The sequence below is a fragment of the Uranotaenia lowii genome, chromosome 3, assembly GCF_029784155.1.
Source record: "Uranotaenia lowii strain MFRU-FL chromosome 3, ASM2978415v1, whole genome shotgun sequence".
Taxonomy (NCBI): Eukaryota; Metazoa; Arthropoda; class Insecta; order Diptera; family Culicidae; genus Uranotaenia; species Uranotaenia lowii.
This window is the reverse complement of record NC_073693.1, coordinates 52,601,003-52,625,756: the sequence shown is the minus strand read 5'-3', so window position 1 is coordinate 52,625,756 and position 24,754 is coordinate 52,601,003. Positions and strand designations below refer to the sequence as shown.

The 24,754-nt window shown below is 36.7% G+C and overlaps 1 protein-coding gene across 4 annotated transcripts in view; it reads right to left on the bottom strand.

Annotated features, from left to right (window-relative positions):
- LOC129755278 (uncharacterized) overlaps positions 1-23,450 on the bottom strand; it is an 84,081-nt gene extending 60,631 nt beyond the window's left edge. For 2 of the 4 annotated variants that reach the window (XM_055751694.1, XM_055751698.1), the window contains exon 1: positions 23,011-23,450. In XM_055751694.1, coding sequence (XP_055607669.1) covers positions 23,011-23,107 — 97 coding nt within the window. In that variant the 5' untranslated portion in view covers positions 23,108-23,450. The remainder of the gene's footprint in view (positions 1-23,010) is intronic. The other 2 variants (XM_055751695.1, XM_055751697.1) reach the window with 1 other exon arrangement.
- Between the last annotated feature and the right edge of the window lie 1,304 nt (positions 23,451-24,754).

Genomic DNA, 24,754 nt, shown 5'->3' with positions numbered 1-24,754 from the left:
TGCTGCTCGATTCAAGCTACCATACCTGACATGGAATACCATATCAGTTGATCTGATTACGGGCGACAACAAACAAACAAGATATTTCAAGGTTGCGACCACTTTCTCCCCTGCATCCGATATCGACAAACGCATATTATTCCGCTTACGTCAACTCGACTTGAGCCCAAGAATAATAACCTCTTCATGAAGCGAAGCGTACCTTCGAGCGTATTCAATATGTATAATTGCAAGAAGACAAGAAAACTTTCTTCCTCAGGCATCTCAGTCTCATCGATCGAGAGTGGTCCATCGACTGCATCCTCCCTCCTTCGTGATGGGGATGCAGTTAAACACATTTTTGCTCCTGGTATGGCAAAGCGAACCTGTAAGAAGGAAATCACTACTCGAGATGGCCTGTTTCTTCCAGGCTATGCATCGCAATGTTGTTGTTCCAGAAGTGAGTCAACCACTTTTCTGACAGTTGCTTTGCCTCCCAAGCTCAATCAGCAGTAGTGTGGAACGTCGTTGTAGTCGGCCCACTTGAGCCGAGTGAATCTCTAACATGTTTTCTCACATACTCGACCACAACTCGACATGAATGATATCGCTTTCAAGAACATGATTTACCAGCTGGCTAGTCCGAAACGGAATGATTACGGTTGCGGACAACATGTCCAGTTTTTTCTTCCAGTTCTACCATCCACTATGTGGGATCTGAATATGGGACGTTTTACTTTCCGTTTTGTTGAGGAGGAAAATGTAACGTATGTTCTGTTTTTCGCGAAACTTGTTTGAAAACATGTTAGGTCGGGTGCCCATGGCTGCACAGAGCCAAATGTGGGTCATTAAAACTGGGATTTGTATTTAAACGCGGTGGTGAAAATAGCAAAATACAGTTCGGACTGTTTTGATCAATTTTGAGCGATTCTGAAAAGTGATTTTTTGTATGTAGGTCGTTTTACTAAAGATCATATGAAAGGGATTCACTGCTATCTAAACCAACCTCACTAAAGTGATCAGCACTCTTCGATTGAATATCATGATGCCTTACATAAATACGGCAAGAATGTGATTCAATGGTTCACAAAATTACTTCCATTTTCAAACAGCTGAAATAGTCTGAAAAATAATTGAAAAAATTATGTGGAGAATGTTGAAAAAATTATCTAATACACTATGCAGGATTTGAACCCGCAAACTCCAGCCCGCTATGCCAAAGCATTACCGACTAACTTTACTAGAAGAGTCAGTAGGATTAGATTGAGCCGATTGTGAGTCTCTTAATAGATAGATATATCCCAACCCTTTTGATGTTTCTTTAATATCTTGAACCAGCCATTTCGAAGGGTATTGTATATTTTTCCAAATTTACGAAACTGAACTATCTGTATTGGTTTATTTTCAATCATCATCCGAAAAAAGTCTATTTTTTTAATGCATACGTTCTCATAAAGGTTAATACCCATTAATGTATGTATGTATGTATGTAGTTAAACCCACCAGTGGCTGGTAGGACTTTCGACCCGAGTCGGTACGGGAAGTCTCGATCGCACATTCAAATATTGTTCATGCTTAACTCATCAACAATAATTGCAGTACAACCAAGGGGTCCGTTACCACTGGCTTGGGACAGGTTTGACTCATCTTACTCCCTTCCAACTGTTCGTAACAAATAAAGAATTCTGCAAAGTTTCGCAAGTATCCTTCTCAAGATTCAAAATTTGCCGATAAACTCCGGCTGGCTTGAACCCACAATCCATTGTATATCAGTTTTCGGATCGTTCGATGTCCTGTCCGACCTCCCACTAATTCCCTTTAATAGAGTTAAGCAATTTAGATTGTATAAATTTAATAAATAAAATACACATTACACATTTCCATCATCTTACCTCGAACAATTTAAAGAGGATACTACAATTTCTTCAATAAACATACGAATGAATAACTTCTAGAAATAAATAAAAAATTAAAGAAAACTTAGATGCGTGCTTCGATTTTGTTCAATCAAAATTCTTCCGGAAAATCACTTACAATACCACTTAACATTGAATTTAAAATCAAATAAAAAATTCAAACAATTTGTAATTTTAAAACCAGAAGAAACATTTTTCACGTCCTCCCAACTCCCAATCCAAGGCCTGCTCCACTTCCTGCTAGTTACAAGTAAAAAATGCTGTAAAAATTATATTAATGTATCATTTTACTATTAATCCAATGAATTATCATCAAAAATTCAAACACCTTTGAAAAACAGTTTTGGTAAAAACTTTGTATGGCGTCGCTTTATAGTTTCCTGAGCGGATTATAGAGACTCAAGATTATAGATACTCAACTTTACTCACTCGCTTGTAGATCCTAACTACTAATCTGACAGACCCCTAAATTTCGTGCTTTTTCTATTGATTTTCAGAATTGCGTAGTAACGTTTAATCACAAAACTCGCAGCTCGATCCGTATTATTTTTATGTAAATTTATTTTCAGCATATCGGTGAAAATGTATATTCTTGGTGAAAGAATATCAGAATCAAAAATTGATAAGATGAATAGAAAAGTTAGAAGAAAATTTCACAGGTGTTGAAAAGAGCGAAAGAGCATTTTTGCGAGGAATAGGACCGGGATAGAGATGGTATTAACTTAACCTATACAATGAAATTTGGTTGGTCCGAAGCTTATTTACATGTGGTGAACCCAAGTAACACCGATGGTTTTATAAAACTCCTCAAGCCCCTTATGAAACCAAAGCTTGATCTAGCAGCCTGCTATAAAACTTAAAATGTTACTTGGGGAAGACGTATATGGGGTAAAGTATGGTGTACGTTAATAAGTTTTCCTCTCAAAAATGTTCTTTCGTTCTTTTCAACACCTGTAAAATTTTCTTCTAACTTTTCTATCCATCCTATCAATTTTGAAGTCTGATATTCTTTCTCCAAGAATATACATTTTCACCGATATGCCGAAAATAAATTTACAAAAAATGAATTTAAACGGTGGTTAACTTATCTTAAAAATCATAATAAAAGAGTTATTTTTCAACGTCCCCAGCTTTTTTCTGATGTTTAAGCAAATTAAATTTGTAGGTATTGTCGCTCTTCGAGTGACTATTTTTTCAAGTTTCAAATTACAGAAAAAAAACGTTTTAAACTATACACTATCTTCAAGCAAATTTTCAACCAAAAATACCAAATGGGTAATTTTCCACAGTGTTTGCAAAGTGATGCAATTTGATGAGGAAACCTGTTTTTTTCTCACGCATGTTGGAGGGGTTTCAAAATTCAAATTTAGTTAGAAGTAAAAACAATTAAAAAAAAAACACAATAAATAAGGAAATTGATTCCTAAAAATCATAACCTTCTAATGTCCATCACACTAACTCGTAAAAATTATCGATTTTACTGATACGCTAAATCAGAATCGAAGTTTCAAAACAATGCTTTTTCCGGTAAGTCGTTAACCATTGTTCAAAATGTGCCCCTCTGAATTGGGGATTTGCTTGAAAATAAATTTTAAGCTATCTAGTTAACAGATTAAAAATCAGTATTTCCGAAACACCAAAAAACTAGTTCGAAGTATAATTTCGAAGAAATCCAGGATTAAAAGTTTCGGACACAAAATTCAGTGCTCAGAAATAGAAAACATAAAATATTACATCAGATTAAAAAAAAATACATGATTAGATTGATTGAAACATCCCGGGGTATTTTTCTTAATTTAAAAACACATATTTCATCCCTATTTAAAATGTGAATTCTCCATTGGGGATTAAAATTAAAAGGTATCCCTTTTGAACAAAATACAGAGTTATTCTATTTGAAAATAAAAAGAAGAAATTTAATTTTATTCGAAGAAGGCCAGTGGTGAAAGTCAAAAAATGAAATATTTTTTTACATTCAAATTTTTCCAGTTATCAAAATCAAAGACTAAAAAAGGTCACTTTTAAATATATATGTTATGCAACATTTTCAATTCATTATTGAAAGCTTAGACTGATAAAGTATAGGTTGAGAAATTTGATTTCTTAAATGAGAAACTGTAAAAAAAAACATGAGAAAAATCAAGTTTTGTTGTTAATATTGAAAGAAATTTTGTTGACATTACGCATTAAAATTAAGCTTTAAATATTCAAATCATTTTTTGAATGATTAGGTAATTCAAAAATCGTGCTTTATTCAAAAAAGAAAATTTACTAAATACTGAAAATAAGTGAAACGTTAATATTGTCAAACGTTAAAAATTCCAAGCTTCAAATATGTTGTCACCGTCAATAAAAATATTTTGCTATGAAAGTTCTGATGATTCATTTTTCAACATTGTGATAGGTTTTATTTCTGTATAAAAACTTCTTACCAAATCGATAAAGAAAGAAAGAAAAGATACTAAGTTGCTATCGAAATACCGGTATCTGAACTTTTCATTAACCATGGTTGGATTAAAAAGAATCTTCCGATTGCTTTTATTCAGTTGAATCATTTGATCTAGTAGGCTCACAACACTATAGAGTCAAAATTTTATTTATAAAATTCAATGGAACTGCTTTTTTATGCCTATGGTTTAATTTTTGAACGTCCTGAATTCGAATCATTTGTTAAATTTTGTCTACCACCTCTAGTTTTCATGATATGGCATTTAGAAGAATCAGATTTAAGTGAAATCAATCATTGCCAACTGAGGAACCAACAAATCTACATGAAAACCAAAAAATAAATCTGAATTTATTTAACATCCTCCATTCTATCAAAGAATATAATTTTACCTAGATATATTGTTATTTCAGAGGTACAATGATCGAAAATAGTTTTCTTCAATGATTTTTTACCTATTTTCAAAAGTTATTTCAATGACAAAAGCTGTTAGAAAAAAATCAACTGCATATTTCGATTCAGGGCACCCAAATGAATCAATATAAGCTCTGAAATTCTTTGCACCTCGGAATAATGTGAGTTTTGTTGCCTTGCGTATTTAACCAAAACCCTTTTGAATGTGGATTTAAACATTTAAATGAAATACACCCAAAATAATTAAAAAAAATTTATTCTACGGTATTTTTCACGTAATCGAAGATTTTGTTGCATCTCATCAATTTTACGTGATTTTTTGATAACTTCATTCCTTCCACATAGACGATACATGAAATTCACGTAAAGTCTAAGTGGATAATCTGAAATCCGTTTTGAGCTTTTTAAACGAACTTTTAGCATGTGATTCATATAAGAAAAATAGAATAGTCATACGTCAGCTTTGTCCCCACAAACTTTGCTCGAAATTTTAGTTAAATAATATAGTGTTCTCGTTGGTTTTTTAAGGTTTAGTGTGCCCAAAATCGATGTCCAAAAGAAGACAACTGTAAAAAGGAGACAGCAACCCATACAGTGAGTAGAAACAATTTTTTTTCGATTTGCTCTAAATTATTCATTTGTTTTTTTTATTGTTTTCTAGAACTGAACGACGACAGTGGCTCTGGTGTCGAGGAAAAAAAGACGAGATCGTGATGCGTTTTTCAAGACTGGAGGATCGAGGCATTCGGGGAAAGGCCGGAGGTTGCAAAACTGGTGGTCCTCAAATGCATCTAACGGTTAGTCAAGATTGCAGGAGGCAAAATCATATCAATTTTAATTTTTACTATAACCTTACAGGCACAGCTACACAATAGGTTCGATAAGTAGCAGCAGCAGCAAAAACAGATGCAATGGCAACTTTACTATAAGTTGAAAATATTTCGCAATATAAACGATTTTACGTAAATTTATGGTAGAATTTTTATTAAAATGCTTTTCGAAACATAATAATAGTATGAATAAATAAAAGAAACAAAGAAACCAATCAAAATAACACCTCGATACGAAATTAATTTCACGTTTCTTTCACTATCAAACCAAATTGAAACCATTTTAAATTCATATAAATTTTAAATGACATTCATGAAGCACCGATACGTGAAAATCAATTGGATAAAAATTTTAAAGTTTTTCACGTAGCCGCTACGTGCAGATTATTTTGGGTGTAGTTACACGAAATAAAATTGATGCTGAAATGGGTTTTGTTGAAGAGTATTTCATATCAGCATAAAATTGGTAATGACATAAACGATTTATTTTATTCTTTATTATAAAATAGTAGTAATAAATTTATGGATATAAGGGTTTAGAGTGAATCCATTTTAATGTAATGTAGATTATTTTTGTCATTATTTTAGCATTACCCAAAATGAAATCTTTTTGCAATATATTTTAATTGCAAGAGGAAATTTCCATCGTGGAGCTCCTCGACACAAACCCTTTCTAAAAGCTAGGTTAATCAACGATTATATATATGATATACTTAAAAAAATCCTTTAGAATAATAAAACCTTTGAAACTTATTTCAAATAGGAGATTCGGAAATAGGAAATAACATAAGTTCAAATGTTGTCACTTAAAAAATGAAGCTCGGCAATAAACAAAAACTTGAAACATATTATATTTATAAATGAAATATTATTTAAATTACATTTAGTTTTGCATAAAACTTAAAGAGCAATATATTTGTCCATAAAGTTTGATGGATTGATATCTGCCATGAGCTCGCCAAATGCAACCGATTTTTTACATTTTTGAAGAATAGAATCAAATACAGGGTGTGCATCAGGATGTATCCGATTTCAATGTCGCGTCGTATAACTCTGCAATTTTTCAGCCGATTTTTAAAAAATAAACAAGATTTTTAGATTTAATTTATCGGCCTAGCGGTGAAAATTGATGTCCTTTTTAGTAGGGACATCTAAAGATTAGGGAATTTTTTCATATAGGTGGATATAAGGTTAGATGAAGTGAAAGATGTTGAAAATGAGCGGGTAGAATTTATTTAGAAGCATATCATCACATATCAAATTTTTGTTCCTCACGTGTGATGATATGCTTCTAAATAAATTCCATCCACTCATTTTCAACATCTTTCATTTCATCTAACCTTCTATCCACCTATATGGTCAAAAAAAAAATAAAAAACACGACACGTCTTTAGATGTCCCTACTAAAAAGGACAGCACTTTTCACTGCTAGGCCGATAAATTAAATCTACAAACATAAATTACGGTGATTAATCCTTCATAAAATAAACAAGATTTTTTCAGGATGTTTATGTTATTTTTTTCAAACCCGACTTTAACAAGCATCGACGTTGTAGATGAAATGACCGCCGATGAAATGACTATTTTTTATGCAAAAAGCAGCTCTTTTGCGCATATTCTGCATAACATTCGGCAGCATATCGGACTTTAAAGCGTTGTTTCAGCTCGTAGACTAGCATACAAAACTCTCGTACGCCCCTGATGGTGTGGGTTTGATCCTCATCTTGTTGCTCGTTATTAAATGTTAATCTTAAGTGTTACAAGTTTATTCAGTCTGTAAAACCTAAATCGGCCAAAAAGATGAATGTATTTTAATATAATTTTGGTAGAAAATAGTGATCAAAGAAAAATCTGGCATCATATTTGTTTGCTGTGAGGTCGACGTGGGATATTTTAGAAAAAAAGCGGGACATGTCCCGGTTTTTCGAGACGGATGGCAACCCTAGTCTCATTGGATAAATTCACGACTCGTGCTAAAAAACAATATTTGCAACTTGTTAAATAAAATGTTGTTCCATTTATGAATTAAGTTTGTGCTTCAGTTTTTTTTTTGCAAATTTCGTTTTGGTATTTATGACGCTTTTGGTATAATTCTAATGCCCTAAGTTCAGAATGCCATAATTTAAACGCAAGTTTAATTTATTTTGCCTACATCTTGATTGGAAATTTGTGAACAGTTTCAAATCAGCGTATAGAAATGCTATTGTGTGACACGAATTGCATGAGCAATTCTAAGCACCCGGTGAACTTATTTTCACCTATCAATTATGTATACAACCGACTTCTTTGACTGTTAACTGGAAACTTGGAACATTTTCCCGTTCCTACTAATTTCAATTCGAACTGTTCGCAGAACACCACAGCGATGAAATTTTTCCATCATAAATGATTCATCCACTGTAGAAACACCGGGTTGTTTTGGCTCGAACTCACCCAACCAGACAGAATTGAAAATGCCCAGCTAGAGACCTCAACCACTATTATAGTAACTCGGAAATTTCCTCCCAAACCTCTTCATGCCTAAGTTGTATACGCAACGCATGGAAGCTGTGAAATAGCTCGCGTGCATAGATTTTCCGCTCTGACGAATTCCCTTATGATCGAACTTGGAGCTGGAAAATCTGTTTGCGGAATGTGTTTTCATATTTCCCGGTGCAAATAGATCTGTGAAAATGACCATGAGGTTTGTGTAAGGTGCCAGTCAAAAAACGAAAACAAACATTTCTTTGGGCGATAACTTTCGCCCTTTTTCCTGCTTCAGGGTGTAAAACGTTTCGACCAACAGATTTTCTCACTTTTGATGAAGCTTTCAGAAAAGCAAATTTCGATTGAATTGTGTGGATTCTTTTCCGTTGGCTGAGGAAATTAGTAGATATAAGCGAAAAAAAAACTCTTAACAATTTATTTGGAGTAATTTTGTTGATCCATCTAAGATTTATATAAATCTTTCTCTATCAACGTCACGTCCTACCTCAACTTGTGCGAAAATTATCTAACGATTTCAAGGCTCGCAATCAAATCTGCTGCTCCAGTTACGCCAAAACACCCACATAATCACCGAAAAGAAAATTTTAAATTGCTCATTTCCGAAGCTGAAAGTATCCGACCTCGAATACCAAACGGTGAAAACACCTCCAAAAGCTCTCGAAATATCTTTCGGTATAGAGTTGGTATCTTGAACAGAGTTCAAGAGGAATACCAATTGACCACAAGCCCCAAGAGGCACCCAACAGTCTACGACAAGACATCGCGTCAAAACCTCTCTCTCCTCTTTCATCGAAATAAATTACCCCCTCAAATCAATTGCCCAACACAACACCATTTGGCCCCACAATCGCGCGCGCAATCATCAGTGTATGACCCAACCTGCCGGAACCGTCTGACTCCTTCACCTCCTCAACTCGGGCCATAGTGTCTGATTTGGTCTGGGTCCGGGGTCCAAATTCGGGCAAATGAGTGTAGACGGCGGGATAAGAAATGAAGCTTTCTTCACTTTCATCGGTGGCAGTGTCTCATATCTACCCCTAACCTAACTGCCTACATGTTTGGCGAATGTTCGGCCATCGATCAGTGTGTCTACTGCCGTCTGACGCGCGCGCCTTTGATTGAATGAACTTTCAAATCGGAAATGCGTGCGAATTAACCCTGGTTATTCACAGAGGTTAAAGTCTTGTTTTGGGTTATGTAAAAAAGAAAACCAAAACTTTAAGGTGTGAGTTTATTAAAGTTCACTGTCGAAGATGGAAAATATTATTTTTCTTTCAAGGCGACTAAAATTAAAATCTATAATTTTCAATTATTTTTAAATATTTTACTATTTGAAAGACTTCGTTCGAGGATTATGGCACTTTCCTCTTTAAAATCAATTATGCTATTGGCAAACAAATTTTACTTTCTAATAGGTTAAGAAACCAATTAGGTATGATGTTTTTCTTTTAATGGATAAAATAATAACGGCTTAAAGGGTGCAGAGTAAAGTTGTTTAACTATGAACAGAAATACTCTATTCTATAAAGATACTAACCAGAGCCGTTGGAAGAACCGACTGTTGACTGACAAAAAATTGAAAAAAAATTATGTTTGTAACTAGGTATGGGAGCATGGGGAATCATGGGCCTTTTTTTCTATGTTCCATAACTTCTTTATTATGAAAGATAAAATGAAAAAAAATAAATGGTATGATTTTTGACATTTCTAATGTATCATAAAACATTTTTTTCAAATTTCCAATAAGTTTCTTTCCCCAAGTTCTAACTGTTTTGAAAAAAGCAATATTTTTTTGGATTTTGAAAAATGGTGGGGAATTTTGGCCACCAAATCCAAATTGATCAAATAACATGCAAAGTAATTTTTTTTAATTTTTTTCAAGCTTTATAAATAAAAGAAGCATATGATGCGAATTTAAGTCAACAACATATAGAAAAATATGCTTACGCAAAGTGACGGCGATGACAGTTAGATTGAGATTTTTAAATCATCACACATCTAAGATATTAAAAGTGGCCCTCGTTTCCCCATGGCTCACGTTACCCCACTCTCCCGTATATAATTTTTCAATACTGTTACATTAAAAGTTTTCGTATAAAATCGTTATTTTAGAAATTTTGTCCTAAACCATAAGGGTGAGCTAAATTCACTTTCTTGGATGGTTAAAATCTTTGATTTTGTTTAAGAGTCTGGTAGATAAAACTTAGTTGAGTTGAATTCGAATTCCTCACAATTTATGTTGATTGTTAAACTTATTTACAAGCTTAATCTTTTCCTGAATTTTGAATCTGCATTCTGAATCGGAATTCTAAACTTCTAAGTTCAAAAATTGAGCTTTTGAATCTGTATCCGAATTTCTATACGAGTCGCAGCAAGCCATGCTTGAGAACGAGCGTGTTTTTTCCAACGTCGAGTTTTTCCAGTTTGTTTTTTTCGCGATTATCAGTTTTGGTGGATTTTAAGTGTTTTGAGACTTCTGTTTAGAAAGGTACATATTGCACGTAATTGAAATGCATCCAAATAATTGAAATAGATGCTTTTCATTTTTTAATTTGGTGTTCTGTTGTGTGAGAAGAAAATCAATCGTTGGTGATAGAAAAATGAATTCTATTTCTCGTCGTTGTGATTTTTATGTTTGAAATCAAATAAGTTAAGTTTCGGTTGGAGGGATATTCATGATTGTGCATAAATCGATGAGTGTATTTCTGTTAAAATTTTGGTTCTCGGAAAATGCTTATGTAGATTTCTCCGAGTAGAAGAACGAAAAAAAAACAAACTGGAAGTCTGAGCAGAGAGGTAATCAGAAGACTCGAGATCGATTCCTTTTCGAGGTTATTTTTTTATTAACCATTCATGATCGATTATTTCGATCGTTGCATCATCCGCTAAACGAAGCACTAGAAGCATAATGTAAGAAACATTTGACTACCTCTCCGACACCTAACCAATAGGCTAGAGCATGGGTGGCCAACATTTTTAACAGGCGGGCCAAATTTCTGAAATAAGATTGACTCGCGGGCCAAAAAAATTATTTGTTTTTGAGTATTAAAAAAAAACTAACAGATTTTTGAAAACGCTATAAAAATATTTGCCTAGGTCACATCGAGTAAATATTAAGCTTGCCAGATTGCCGGATATTTAATACAAAATTTGGGAAAAGTCTGGTCCGGCTCGGATACTCGGATTGAATTGAGAAATGCTCGGATGCCAAATCGAACAAAAACAGTCAAATTGTACTGTAAATTTTTATAGTTTGAATCCAAAAGGAGAATTTTCGATTAGGTTTTACAAAACTAATCATGAAAGGTTTTGTGGAAGCCTAAAACACGATTTAAAATCTGCTGATTACTTTTAATAGACATTTTTTTTATCAAGTTTTTTTGCTTTTTATTTGCTATTGATATTGCCTGAAGATTTTGTCGAAAATTATGAAATCAATTGCCCGGATTTAACCACGTTTTTAGACGGAAAATAGTCCGGATTTTTCCGGCCTAGATACGTCGTTTTTGTTCTTGCATATTTTTACAAATTTTGTTCCATTTGAATATTACGCAATACGAAATCAATTATCCTTATGTACTATGAACGTCAATGTCTGCAAAACATTTAAAATCTTATCGGTTTATTCATCCCAGAAATGTCAAATGAGGTGACTAAAATGGACATAAACTCAATTTTATAGTCTCCAAATATAATAAAAATGACCGCCCATTTTCCAAACTTTTCAAGTTCACCGTTTCCTAAGAAAAATTTGATAGGCAAATTAAAAAAAACCGCAGAATTGTATTGTTGAAAAAAAAGCGTTCACCAGCTTTTGACATTTGAAAGAATATTTTTTTCGACGAATTCTAGTTACATATATCATAAATAATATCGATTTTTCAAAGTACGGACGTCAACCTCAACTCAATCCAACTTTTTCAATATTGCGATTTGACAAGTGAATTTGGAAAGCCTTCTTTGAACAGGATAAATACGAAATTGAGTCTTTTTTTAATCATTGCACTTTTTTCAAGTTTAACTTTTGCTTAAAAAAATCGCACTTCTGAAAGAATTGTCAGTGCCAAACCGGTTCTTGTCGAATTTCACTATCCAACTGTAAATTCTGTCTTGTTTTTCTTTATTTATGTTCATAAATACAGAGCAAGATGCCAATTAAAACAAATATTTAGATTTGGTTTAAATCTCTCGAATAAATCCTTTTTTGTTTAAGTTTAGCAAACAATAACAAATTACAAAAATATACAGAGAAAACTTTTGATGTTTTCTAATTATTGCGAAATTATTGAAAAATGCAAATGTTCGAAAAATGTATGGAAAATGATCAAACACAACAATTTAAAAGCGTGTTTTCTCGAAATTAGTTTTTTTACACTTTAACCCCTGGCCTTCTTTGGATTATATCACTTCGAAGAGATTTTCAGATCTTTGTTTTGAATTTAGTTAAAAAAATATTGAGATATATTTTTCCAAATGATATACGCAGACCAAGAAAACCGATCAATTCTTAGAACATGGCTTTTCCAAAAAGTAATTCGCGGGCCATAAAAAGTTGATCGGCCATGGTTTGACCACCCACGGGCTAGATCGTCAGTTGTAAACTTGTCAAGCTGTGGCCCTATAATGACTTCATCGAGTTGAGCTCGCTACTAGATTCTACGGCAGAAAATTTTCATCGTGCCCCAATCAATGGCGCTCTATACACCCCGAGTCAACAAGTTAGAGTAAAAACGCGTTTTCAAGTAGTTTATTGTGAAAAATAAAAAAATGATGATGGTGAAAATTGAGAAACAATGTGTACATCATGTTGAAGTGCGTACTTTATAGATCAATATGATTTAACGATCATAAATAAGAGCTTATTTTCCAGTGCTCAAAATTGATAATATTTTCGTCACTTGAGAACCTAGTTGGTTTATCTATATATATAAAAATGAATTTCTGTCTGTCTGTCTGTCTGTCTGTCTGTCTGTCTGTCTGTCTGTTCCCTATAGACTCGGAAACTACTGAACCGATTTGCGTGAAACTTGGCAGGTGGGGGTATTGGAGGCAGGGGAAGGTTCCTATTATGGTTTGAGACCCCTCCCTCTCTCATGAAGGGGGGGAGGGGTCTCCCAAACAAAAGACAATTTTTTGTATAACTCGAAAACAAATCAAGCCAATGGTATCCAATTTGGCATGGGGTGGTATTTGGGAAAGAGGAATATTTCTATGAATATGAGGTACCCCTCCCCCCTCTCAGTGGGCTGAAAGGAAGGGGGGGGGGGCTACTTAACAATTTTTCATATATCTCAAAAACTAATCAAGATATTGGGACCAAATTTGGCATGGGAAGGTGTCATATTCGACCATCGAAGCAATCGTTTTAAATTTAAATCAATCTAAGCAGTCCACTGAAAAAGCACATGTTAGTTTTGTCATTCCATTTGTTACTGTCAGAGAATAAAGTAGTAATTAATAGTACATCCAAAGTTTCTTTATTCTGGAAGCATCTGGAAGACATATCAATTGGCGACGAGGACACTTCTGGAATTCAAGTACTCATCCAGAATTGAACCCGAGGAAGAATGGCAGCAAATCAAGAACACCAAGCAGCGATTTTGCAGATGACGAAACTTCTCCAGCGGTTGGCCGTTCCACAAGCAGCAAACCCAGAGCAAGTTTTGGAATCGCTGTCCACCAACATCAGCGAGTTCAGGTTCGATCCGGAGAACGGCACCACATTCGAAAAATGGTTCGCCCGTTACTCGGATTTGTTCGAAAGCGACGCACGCAGTCTCGACGATGCAGCAAAGGTTAGGCTCCTGCTCCGAAAATTGGACACGTGTTCCCACAGTCGCTACGTGAACTACATCCTTCCTCAATTGCCGAAGGACATCCCTTTTGCTGACACCATCAAGACACTGCAAAAGATCTTCGGTAGGCAAACATCCGTTTTCAACAAGCGCTACCAGTGCCTACAGCTGGTGAAATCGGAAGCTGACGACATCATTTCCTACGGCGGTCAAGTCAACAGAGCATGCGAGGAGTTCGAATTTCAAAATTTGAGCATCGACCAATTCAAATGCTTGATTTTTGTCTGCGGTCTCAAAGCACCACGTTACGCCGACATTCGAGCAAGACTGCTTTCCCGCATCGAAGGAGGAACGGACGGAGCTCCGGTGACAATTCAAACTCTTATCGACGAGTTCCAGCGAATTGTCAATCTCAAGTCGGACACCACGATGATAGAACATCCATCAAGTTCCAACAAATCGGTCCACAGCATTTCGGAGAGGAAATCCGGCATCCAACAACGTCCATCGAAAACGGAAAATAAGTCCACACCTCGCACTCCCTGCTGGCAGTGTGGACAAATGCATTTTGTTCGCGACTGTCCCTTTTCCGACCATCTCTGCAAGGCATGCAACCGCATCGGTCACAAAGAAGGCTACTGTGGCTGCATGAGAAAGTCAGGCGATTCTTCTATCAAACCCCAAGCGAAAAAGAAGAAGCACTTCCACAAGAAGGTTGGCTCCAGAACCGAAGCCAAGGGCATTTACGTGAACCACATCGCAAACAGTTCCCGGAAGCGCAGGTATGTGACTGTCACCATCAATCAGGTCGCTATCTCGCTGCAATTAGATTCCGCAAGCGATATCACCGTAATTTCCAAGGCAACGTGGCACCAGCTTGGCAAACCGAAACTTACACCATCATCGATTGAAGCATCCAACGCATCCGGTGGTCGACTCAATCTCATCGGCGAATTCAATTGCGATGTCACCCTCAACGGCATGAGCAAGAGTGGCCAATGTTTTGTTACGTCATCACCAGACCTCAACGTGCTTGGAATTGATTGGATCGACATGTTCAACCTTTGGTCGGTTCCATTCGACACCCTCTGCAGTCAAATTTCATCGATCTCCAAGCCATGTTTCGAGGAAATAACATCACAGCTTCAAGCAACACATCCGACGGTTTTCGACAACTCGCTGGGCCACTGCAAGAAAACAAAGGTAAAACTTTTTCTTAAATCTAACGTCAAGCCTGTTTTCTGTTCGAAGCGACCAGTTCCATTCAACACCATTTCACTTGTGGATGCTGAGCTAACACGTCTACAATCGCTCAACATCATCACGCCGATCGATTTTTCGGAGTGGGCCGCTCCGATAGTAGCAGTACGCAAGCCGAATGGTAAAGTTCGCATCTGTGCGGACTATTCTACTGGACTCAACGAAGCGCTGGAGAGTAACCACTATCCTCTACCTGTCCCGGAGGAAATTTTCGCTCAGCTGAATGGAAGTTCGATATTCAGCATCATCGACCTTTCTGATGCGTATCTGCAGGTGGAGGTAGACGAGGAATCGAAAAAGCTTCTAACCATCAACACACATCGGGGGCTTTTTCAATTTAACCGCCTCGCTCCCGGGGTGAAGTCAGCACCTGGGGCATTCCAACGGCTGGTTGACACAATGATTGCCGACATTCCTGGTGTTCGGTCATTCCTCGACGATGTCATCATATTCGGACCAACCTGGGAAGCACACAAAGCGTCATTGGATCAACTACTTCAGCGATTGGAGGAATATGGTTTCCACGTCAAGATGGAAAAGTGTCACTTTTTCCAAACTGCAATCAAATACTTGGGGCATATCATCGACAACAAAGGCATCCGCCCTGATCCAGAAAAGCTCCAAGCCATCGCCTCCATTCCAGCACCGACCAACGTTTCAGAGCTGCGCTCATTCCTGGGAGCCATAAATTTTTATGGCAGATTTGTCCGTAACATCCATGAACTTCGACATCCACTCGACCAGCTACTTAAGAAAGATGCGAAGTGGCAGTGGAACAACGATTGTCAACGGTCATTCCGGCGATTTAAGGAAATCCTGCAGTCCGAAATGTTGCTGACTCATTACGATCCGAAGCTACCAATCATCGTGGCTGCGGACGCTTCAAGTACGGGCATCGGTGCAGTCATTTTCCACGAATTTCCAAATGGGCACCTAAAGGCAATTCAGCACGCATCAAGATCCTTAACTGCAGCAGAGCAAGGCTACGGGCAGCCGGAAAAGGAAGCACTTGCGCTTACGCACGGTGTGACGAAATTCCACAAGTACCTACTGGGTCGACGATTCACTCTTCTCACGGACCACAAGCCGCTACTATCCATTTTTGGTTCGAAGAAGGGAATTCCGTTGCATACCGCAAATCGACTTCAAAGGTGGGCGCTGATGCTGCTCAATTACGATTTCGACATCCGTTACGTTTCCACCAACGAATTCGGTTGCGCTGACATGCTGTCCAGATTGATCGACCGTACCAAGCAGCCAGAGGAGGACTACATCGTTGCAGCGATCTCGCTCGAAGAAGACATGGTGAGCATAATTCATAACACTGTCCATCAAGTCCCAGTTTCATTCGCAGCTATCCAAACCGCAACGAAGACAGACAAAGCGCTACAGGCAGTGCTTAAGTTCATCCGTGATGGCTGGCCAACCGATCCACGGTCAATCACAAATCCAGACGTGCATTCCTACTTGAGCAGACGAGACTCCCTCACCCATGTCGACGGGTGTATTTTGTTCCGCGACAGAGTAGTCGTTCCGAGCAAATTTCGAAAACAGATCCTGAATCAGTTTCATCGCGGACACCCTGGTATGGTTCGCATGAAGTCGATTGCACGCAGTTTTGTCTATTGGCCAGGAATAGATAAGGACATCGAGGATTTTATCCGGCGGTGCACTCCATGCTGCACAGCTGGGAAAACACCTACCAAATCAACGCCCGAATCTTGGCCCATGCCCGACAAGCCGTGGTCACGTATACACGTGGACTATGCAGGACCTGTGGACGGATTGTACTTCCTGGTTATTGTGGATCCTTACACCAAATGGCCGGAAGTGTACGCAACAAGAACCACAACGACGAAAACAACAACGAAGCTACTTTCCCAGTCGTTCTCAACATTCGGTGTTCCGGAAACCATCGTCTCGGATAACGGTACCCAATTCACTAGCCACGAGTTCCAGGTTTTCTGTGAAAAGCAAGGTATCCGCCACATCCGAACAGCACCGTACCATCCTCAATCCAACGGGTTAGCTGAACGTTTCGTGGACACGCTGAAACGCACGCTCCGGAAAATTCGCTCCGGGGGAGAAACACTGGAGGAAGCACTGCTGATTTTTCTCCAAGTTTACCGAACAACACCAACAGCAGATCTCGGTAACAAATCTCCAGCAGAAATAATGTTCGGTAGGTCAATCCGAACTGTTTCGTCGATTCTTCTACCAACCACATGCATTCCAGCAACGCAGACTGAACAGCAAACCGTCAAGAATGGTGCAGTCTCAAGGCAGTTCGCTCCTGGTGATTCTGTGTACGTCCAGGCTCATCAAGGTAATGCATGGCAGTGGCAGGCCGCCACGGTCATCGAACGAATTGGAAGAGTCAACTACAACGTTTTCCTTCAAGATCGTCAACGACTCATCCGCTCACACATCAATCAACTGAAGCATTGTGTGACCAAGACTGTTCCCGATCCAGGTGCAAACCAAGACCCGAGTCCATTATCAGTGTTTGTCGACGGATTTGGTCTTGAGGTGCCAACTCGAGCCGTTCCAGCAGTAGTACCGAATCCACCACCCAACGGAGACGTGGACTCTGACGGTTCAGAGTACTATTCGGATGGAAGCAGCGAAAACGACGATCCGCCTCAGCCAGATCCAGTGCCAGTTCCGGTTGCAACTCCTGTGAGGGAACGACGACAAACCCGGTTGCCAACGAGGTTCGAGCCGTACTGGATGGCTTAAGGGGGGAGATGTCATATTCGACCATCGAAGCAATCGTTTTAAATTTAAATCAATCTAAGCAGTCCACTGAAAAAGCACATGTTAGTTTTGTCATTCCATTTGTTACTGTCAGAGAATAAAGTAGTAATTAATAGTACATCCAAAGTTTCTTTATTCTGGAAGCATCTGGAAGACATATCAGAAGGTATTTGGATACGTAAAATATTTCAATGATTATTTGAGACCCCTCCCTATTTCCAGTAGAAAGGGGGAGGGGGCCTCTTTTATATTTTCTTTTCATTACTCAAAAACTAATAAAGCAAATAGAACCAAATTTGGCATGGGAGGGAATTTGGATACAAAAACTATTTATATGATTATTTGAGACCCCTGCCTCTTTTCTGTAGGGAGATGTAAAGGGGGGAGGGGCCTCTTTTGTAATTTTTTACATAACTCAGGAACTAATTAAGCAAATGGAACCAAATTTGGCATGGGTGGGTATTTGGGAACGTGACATGTTCTAATGATTATTTGAGACCCCTTCCATCTTCCAGCGGGGAGAAGGAAGAAGGGAAGGAGGAGTTTCATACAATTTTTACTGCATAACTCAAGAACTACAACAGCAAATGGAACCAAATTTGGCATGGAACGATATTTGGGTACGAGAAATGCTTCTATGAATATTTGGTATCCCTCAATCCTTCAAAGAGGTGGATGAAAAGGGGAGGAGAGTTCTCCTTCACAATTTTCAGCATAACTGGACAGCTGATCGAGCCAATTGAACCATTTTTGACATGTGAGGGTATTTAGATACGAAAAATGTTTCTATTATAAATTGAAGCCCCACTTTTTTTCAGCGGAAAGATAAATTTGGCATCAAAAAGTATATGAGTACGAAAAATACTTCATGAATATTAAACACTCTCCTCCATTCAATGGGGAGAACGGAAGAAGGGATGGTACTTCCTTTCAAGTTTATGCATAACTCAAGAATTTACTACGCAAATAAAACCAAATTTGGTATGGGATCAGAAAAACGAGAATACGAGAAATTTTTCTATGTGAAACAATTCCTTTCTTGCAGTAGGATGATAGAATTGAAAATATAGGAAGGTAAGAGGAAAGCTTACATTTAACTTTTTTTTTACAAAATCCGAGAAAAGGACAAAAATTAACATGGAAAATCATTTTGGTATGATTCTATGGTTATCTGACACACCATCCTTCTTTCTGTGAGTAGGTACATAGGAGGAGGGAGGTGAGCCCAATACAATTTTGTTAGCATAAGTTCTCAATTTATGTTAATGAAGCCAACAAATGGAAACAAATATGGCTTGGAATGGTATTTGGTTACGAGATATATTTCTATGATTGTTATAGACCCTTAAGCTTTACAGTGTAGAGAGGGGAAGAAAGGAGGGGGCTCCATATAAAATTTGTTGTAAAGCTTAAAAACTGATCAACCAATGCAACTATATTTGATATAAGAGGATTTTTGGGAACGATAAAAAATGGGAATGATTATTAAAGATCACGACTTCCATTCAGCAGGGGGTGAAAGGAAGGACAGGAGGGCTCTCTTTTCAGTTTTTTTGCATAAATCTACAACATATCAAGCGAAATCAACCATATTTTATAAGTTAGATTCATTGCATACAATTTATTTGAGACCCTCCTTTTTGAGAGCGGATTAAAATTATCAGATCTTTAACACAAATTTATAGATCAAGATTCAGAATATAATGTTAAGTTATCATTGTGTTGCAATTCGAAACTCCAGCTGCAGCTCTCATTTATAGCGATTGCTTATGAATGATGTTATAATTTGATTTAAAATTATGCCAACAAAACAATAAAAATTTGAATAATATCTGAAAATATCATTTGATTTTGAGAGGTGTAGCAACGCACACCGGGTCAGCTAGTTTTAAATATTTCTGTAAAGATGATAGAGCTGCTGAAAAATTAATACTATAGGAACTACAAAAAAGTTCTTCATGAAAATTTATTTGAGAAAATTCGTACTTACTTCGAAAATGGAGCGCTTAATATGTCCCGGATGCTCGTTATGCCTTTATCTCCCCTATTTGGTTTGGTGATTGATGATAGGCGGTTGAAATTGAGGGAACAGTGCTGATCAGAACATGTGAATGCAACCAATTTCTAGATGACCGCAATCAGGAAAAATTGGGAGATAGCACCGATGTAAACCTTTCACATTTCAATGGAGTTTAATGAGGTCGTTTTTTTTTTAAATTACTCTTTTAACCTTAATTCGTCCCAGATTTTTCACTATTACCAGTCAATCAATAATAATAGCAAAATATCATATGAAGCGTTTGGAAGGGAAGGCCACGCTTCGTTCCTCCTTTGTTCCTGAATCTTTCGCGGTTTTCATCACATGGTTGGCCTGGCCGTAGTAGAATCTGCGATGCATGTTAAAATGTAACAGATAATACGCTGAATAGAAAAATGAAAGACGCAAGTCTTTCATTTTCCAGGACGCCTACATGTTTTAGCCATGTTTATGAAAGAAGAAGAAGAATCTGTATCCGAATTTCTATACGATTTCTGAAATGTACAAAAACTACGAATCTTTATTTCAGATCAGAAATTCATGAGCCGAGTTTTAGAGCCCTCATTAATTTATCTTTTATTTAAATTCTGTAGATCAAGTTTAATCTAAATTCACTATTTAATTTTTTTTAATTTTCAATCTATATTGAAATTTGAATCTGAATTTCAATATGAATTTCAAATAATGAATCTGAATCTGAGCTTTCAACTTCGGTTTGCTATTTGAATGTTGCTTTAAATGTTTGAATTTGGTGTAAAAATTTAGTTTAAGAATATATGTTTGGAATATAAAACAAAATTACCTATCTTTTTTATATTTGGAAAACTTATTAAAATATTAAAAATGCATATGATTGCGAAAAACATGATACAAATTCGATATGAAATGTTAAACCAAATTGGAACAGGATTTGAAAGCAGCTCCTCATGGGAGGGGTTCTACCACCAAACCTTCATCCACCTCCCTCCACCTGTTCCTACGGCCATGGTACTAACAATTTGTAGAAATATTTCATTAATGCTCAAACTTTGAAAATTAACCAAAATTGAATTACCGTAAAACGGGGTAATTTTGATCATCGGGGTAATTTTGACCAACAATAAATTTTTGCACATTATCATCAATAATTAAGTCAATTGATAGAACATACATACCTCAACTCGATTTTCGTTTGTCAGAGACATAAATTTTGTTAACGTCTGTAATTACAAAATTTATAGAGTTAGGCTGAAAAGTTATAACTGAATGATGGATAATCTCATTATTGCAATAGATTTTTCAGCTTGCATGATCATGATGGCGCAAACGACGTTTGTTCATAATAGCCTCATTTAACCCTATATGGAAAAATAGGAAGACATCTAGAAAAGTTTCTTCAAAATTTTTTTTTTCGCTGTTAGAAAAATAAAAGTTTATAACGTTTCGAAAACGACTTAAGTTATGTCCGATAGAGCTTAAGTTTTGCCCAGTTTTTTGGGTCGATAGAAAAAAAAAGTTGGTACATGGTTGTGTTTTCTTAAGTTTGCTAGACCATTTTGACCGTAGATTAGCCAAAAAAACTGACCAAAATTTCAGCTGATTCGGACTTGATTTAGGGGTGCTTTAAAGCGCTCAGCGTTTCGGTTTTTTTAACCCTCAAAAATCACCAGAATTCGCAAAAATCCAAATATTAAATCGGAAAAATGGAAATTTTAATTTTAATGTCAAATCACCTAAAAATGCATAAAACGTCAAAATCTGGTGTGATCTAGAAAAAAAAATTTTTACGTTAATCGACTTAACGATTTTAAAAAATTACATAAGGGAAGACAAAAGGAAATCCAAAAAAAAAAAAAATGAAATTATAATTTTAATGCCAAATGACTTATAAATGAATTCTCGAAATCTTTAATTCTGCATCATTATTTTTTTTTTGGACGCAACCTGAAAGCCTGAATTTGACACTCCACACTTGATCGCACACAATCGCTTTATGTAACTCTCTTGTTTCTCCACCGAATTAAACAAAATCCATAGTTTTGGAAACCTCGTAATGTAACTAAAATATGTTTTTCAGACAATATTCAGCTACAATACTTCATTTTTCCTTTATTCAAGAAGTAAGGAAAAAAATTCAGAAAAACATGCTTCGGAAAAAACTTTAAATCAGCTACGGAATGATCAGAGAAAATTTCACTTATTGTCCAAGAAAGCTGTTTTTGTATTTTTCATCTGGTTAGTATTGTTTGATTATGATCTTTAGGTTTTAGATTTGAAAAATGCATTTCATGTTTTGTCAAATTGAGCGAGAATTGTTTTATTTGCACAAGAGTTTTGTAGAAATTTGTTCCAAGCAATGAGCATATTGGAATCATTTTTGGAAATCACACCTCTTTTTCATCACATGGTGATAACATAATAAATGTTTTCAATGTTGGAACGATTTCAAAATGATGAAAACAAAGTAGGAACTAATTTTCCATTCAATCGTTTTTAAAACTGATAATTTTTTCTAATGTTAGGCAGATTAATAATTTTCAAAACTATCTTCCGTCATATTAATGTTACAGTTTGTTTGGTGTTAGGAAAATTAATTATTAACAGCAACTCGAATGTCACTTTTCTTCACAAAAAAGTATGTTCATAAATGATCTATGCACAACGTTTGCTTGTCAACTGAAAACCAGCATTATATGCTGCAAATAGCAAAACGACAGCACACCTGCTAAATTGCGCGAAAGATTTGTTCGACACATTGCGGAAATGTCGATGTTCTTCTTTTTAGCTATTCTTTATTCGCTTCTCGGCTTTTAATTTACTATTATCACCGTAGCAGAGAGGTGTACCATTTCACTTCTGTTGTTGTTGCATTTCCGCCACTTTTTACCAACTATCTACTATCACACTTTGTTGAGTTTCTATGCTGCGGCTTCCCCATCTATCAACAGATTCCGAACGCAGTTGAGGAAAAAAAAATTGCTCTATTCTCCTCCTCATCATCTCATGAGCCAAATGAAATATCCATGCACTTTTTAACAACATTATTAACATCATCAACAACAAACGCCTAGCGCCAAGCGCCGAACGCCATTAAAAGTGTAACTCATACCTCTTTTTTCCGCTTTCACGGCATCCGTCAACGTGAGACAGCCGCTGGTGACCAGTATCAGGACAGCGGCCAGCATCAGGGGCCTCGGCCTTATCATTGTTCGTGTTCAATATATCCAATCACTGAGTCACTTTCGAAAATCGAGCAACGAAAAAAAAAACAACCAAAAACCGAAAAACACACACGCACGATCACCCGCCGATTGCCGGAAAAATTCGAACGCCACACTCCCCCGCCTTTTGGGTCAATTGCTTTATTAGCCACTACTTAGCAGTAATTGGCCTTTTCCCGGAGCACAACACGCACGAATTTTCGCATTCGTATAATTTTTTTTGAAAACAGAAAAATTTCACCGGATCAGCTGTCCAGAGACATAAACCACACGACACGGTAGTGCAACTCCACCGGTTCAAGATCAAGGTGATATTAAGCGCGATTTCTTGCCAACATTTTGTTTTTATACCACGAGGATTGAACCGTCCGACTCCCGGACTACCCCAACTTTTGGTGAGCAACTCCTCGGAGCAAGCTGCTGGCTGAGAGTTGTTTTGCCGAGCTGCTTGGGGAGTTGAGTCAACTATCGAGTCTGGTCGAATCGGTCCTGGGCTGGGAGTTGTTTGGGGTCTCTTTTAGCCGGTTTGCGATAGGGGTGGTTGAGGTACTCGTTCCGCAAATAATCGGTGTGGGATACCTGTTTTCGGACATTCTTTCTTAGATAAGGATAGGAGACATAAAAATTGAAGTTTTGGACATGATGGTTTCGTCATAGATCTTACGAGTAAGGTGCATCGTATTTTGCATGGAATACTTATTCGACTCAGAAAATTATTTAACTTTTTAAATGACAACAATATTCTTCATAGATATTTAGCTTACAATACGGCTTCAATGCTGAGGTGCTGTACAAGTTGAAAGACTCTAATATAGAAAACAGATAGAAATTATGATAGGACTATGTACCTGGATTTGAAAGAAAGCTTTGACGAATTCCTCCTAAAAAAATAAATAAATGGCTATCGTGTAAGATCAAAATAAGAGTTCTGTGGAAACTCTTTATGTGAGTGTACCACAAGGAAGTAATGTAGGTCCACTATCATTTTCATTGAACATGGATAAATTATGCAGTGGTATTCCCAGACTGTTTGCAAATAACAACGCATTGTTTTATTCTGAGAGCTGCCTCAGAGCCTACACACTGAATTTCCGAGGCTCTACTTACTTAGCAAAAAGAGGCCCTTACATCTCGTTAGCAAAATAAGTCTGTTGGAAAAATATAAAAAAGTACTTTTACTTTTTCATTCAAATATTAAAATTAATCTGAAATCTTTTTTCTACATATATTGAAGATGAATAAAGTTGTTATCGATCATTTGAACTTATTTAGTTTGCGTTTGATCAACAGTATTTTTGATGTAAGTAAATTAATTATAGAAATAATGATAAAAAACGCCTTTTTTTAGAGAAAACTTTGTTTCATCGACAGTCGTAGACTCGATGGTAACATTTTAAAATTAAGATTTTCTATGGGCCTTAAATTAGGCTCACCAGATACTTTCAGAAAACAGCGGGATATTTCACAAAAAAGCAGGAAATCGTCGAAAAAAGTGGGAAACTGCTAAAATCCGTATTTTTATAACCATTCCCATACATATGTAGGCAGTACCATACGTTTCAATGCTTATAAATTGTTTGATATATTCACGTTGGAAGCACATTTGATCCTTATGAATGTCATGTTCTTTGA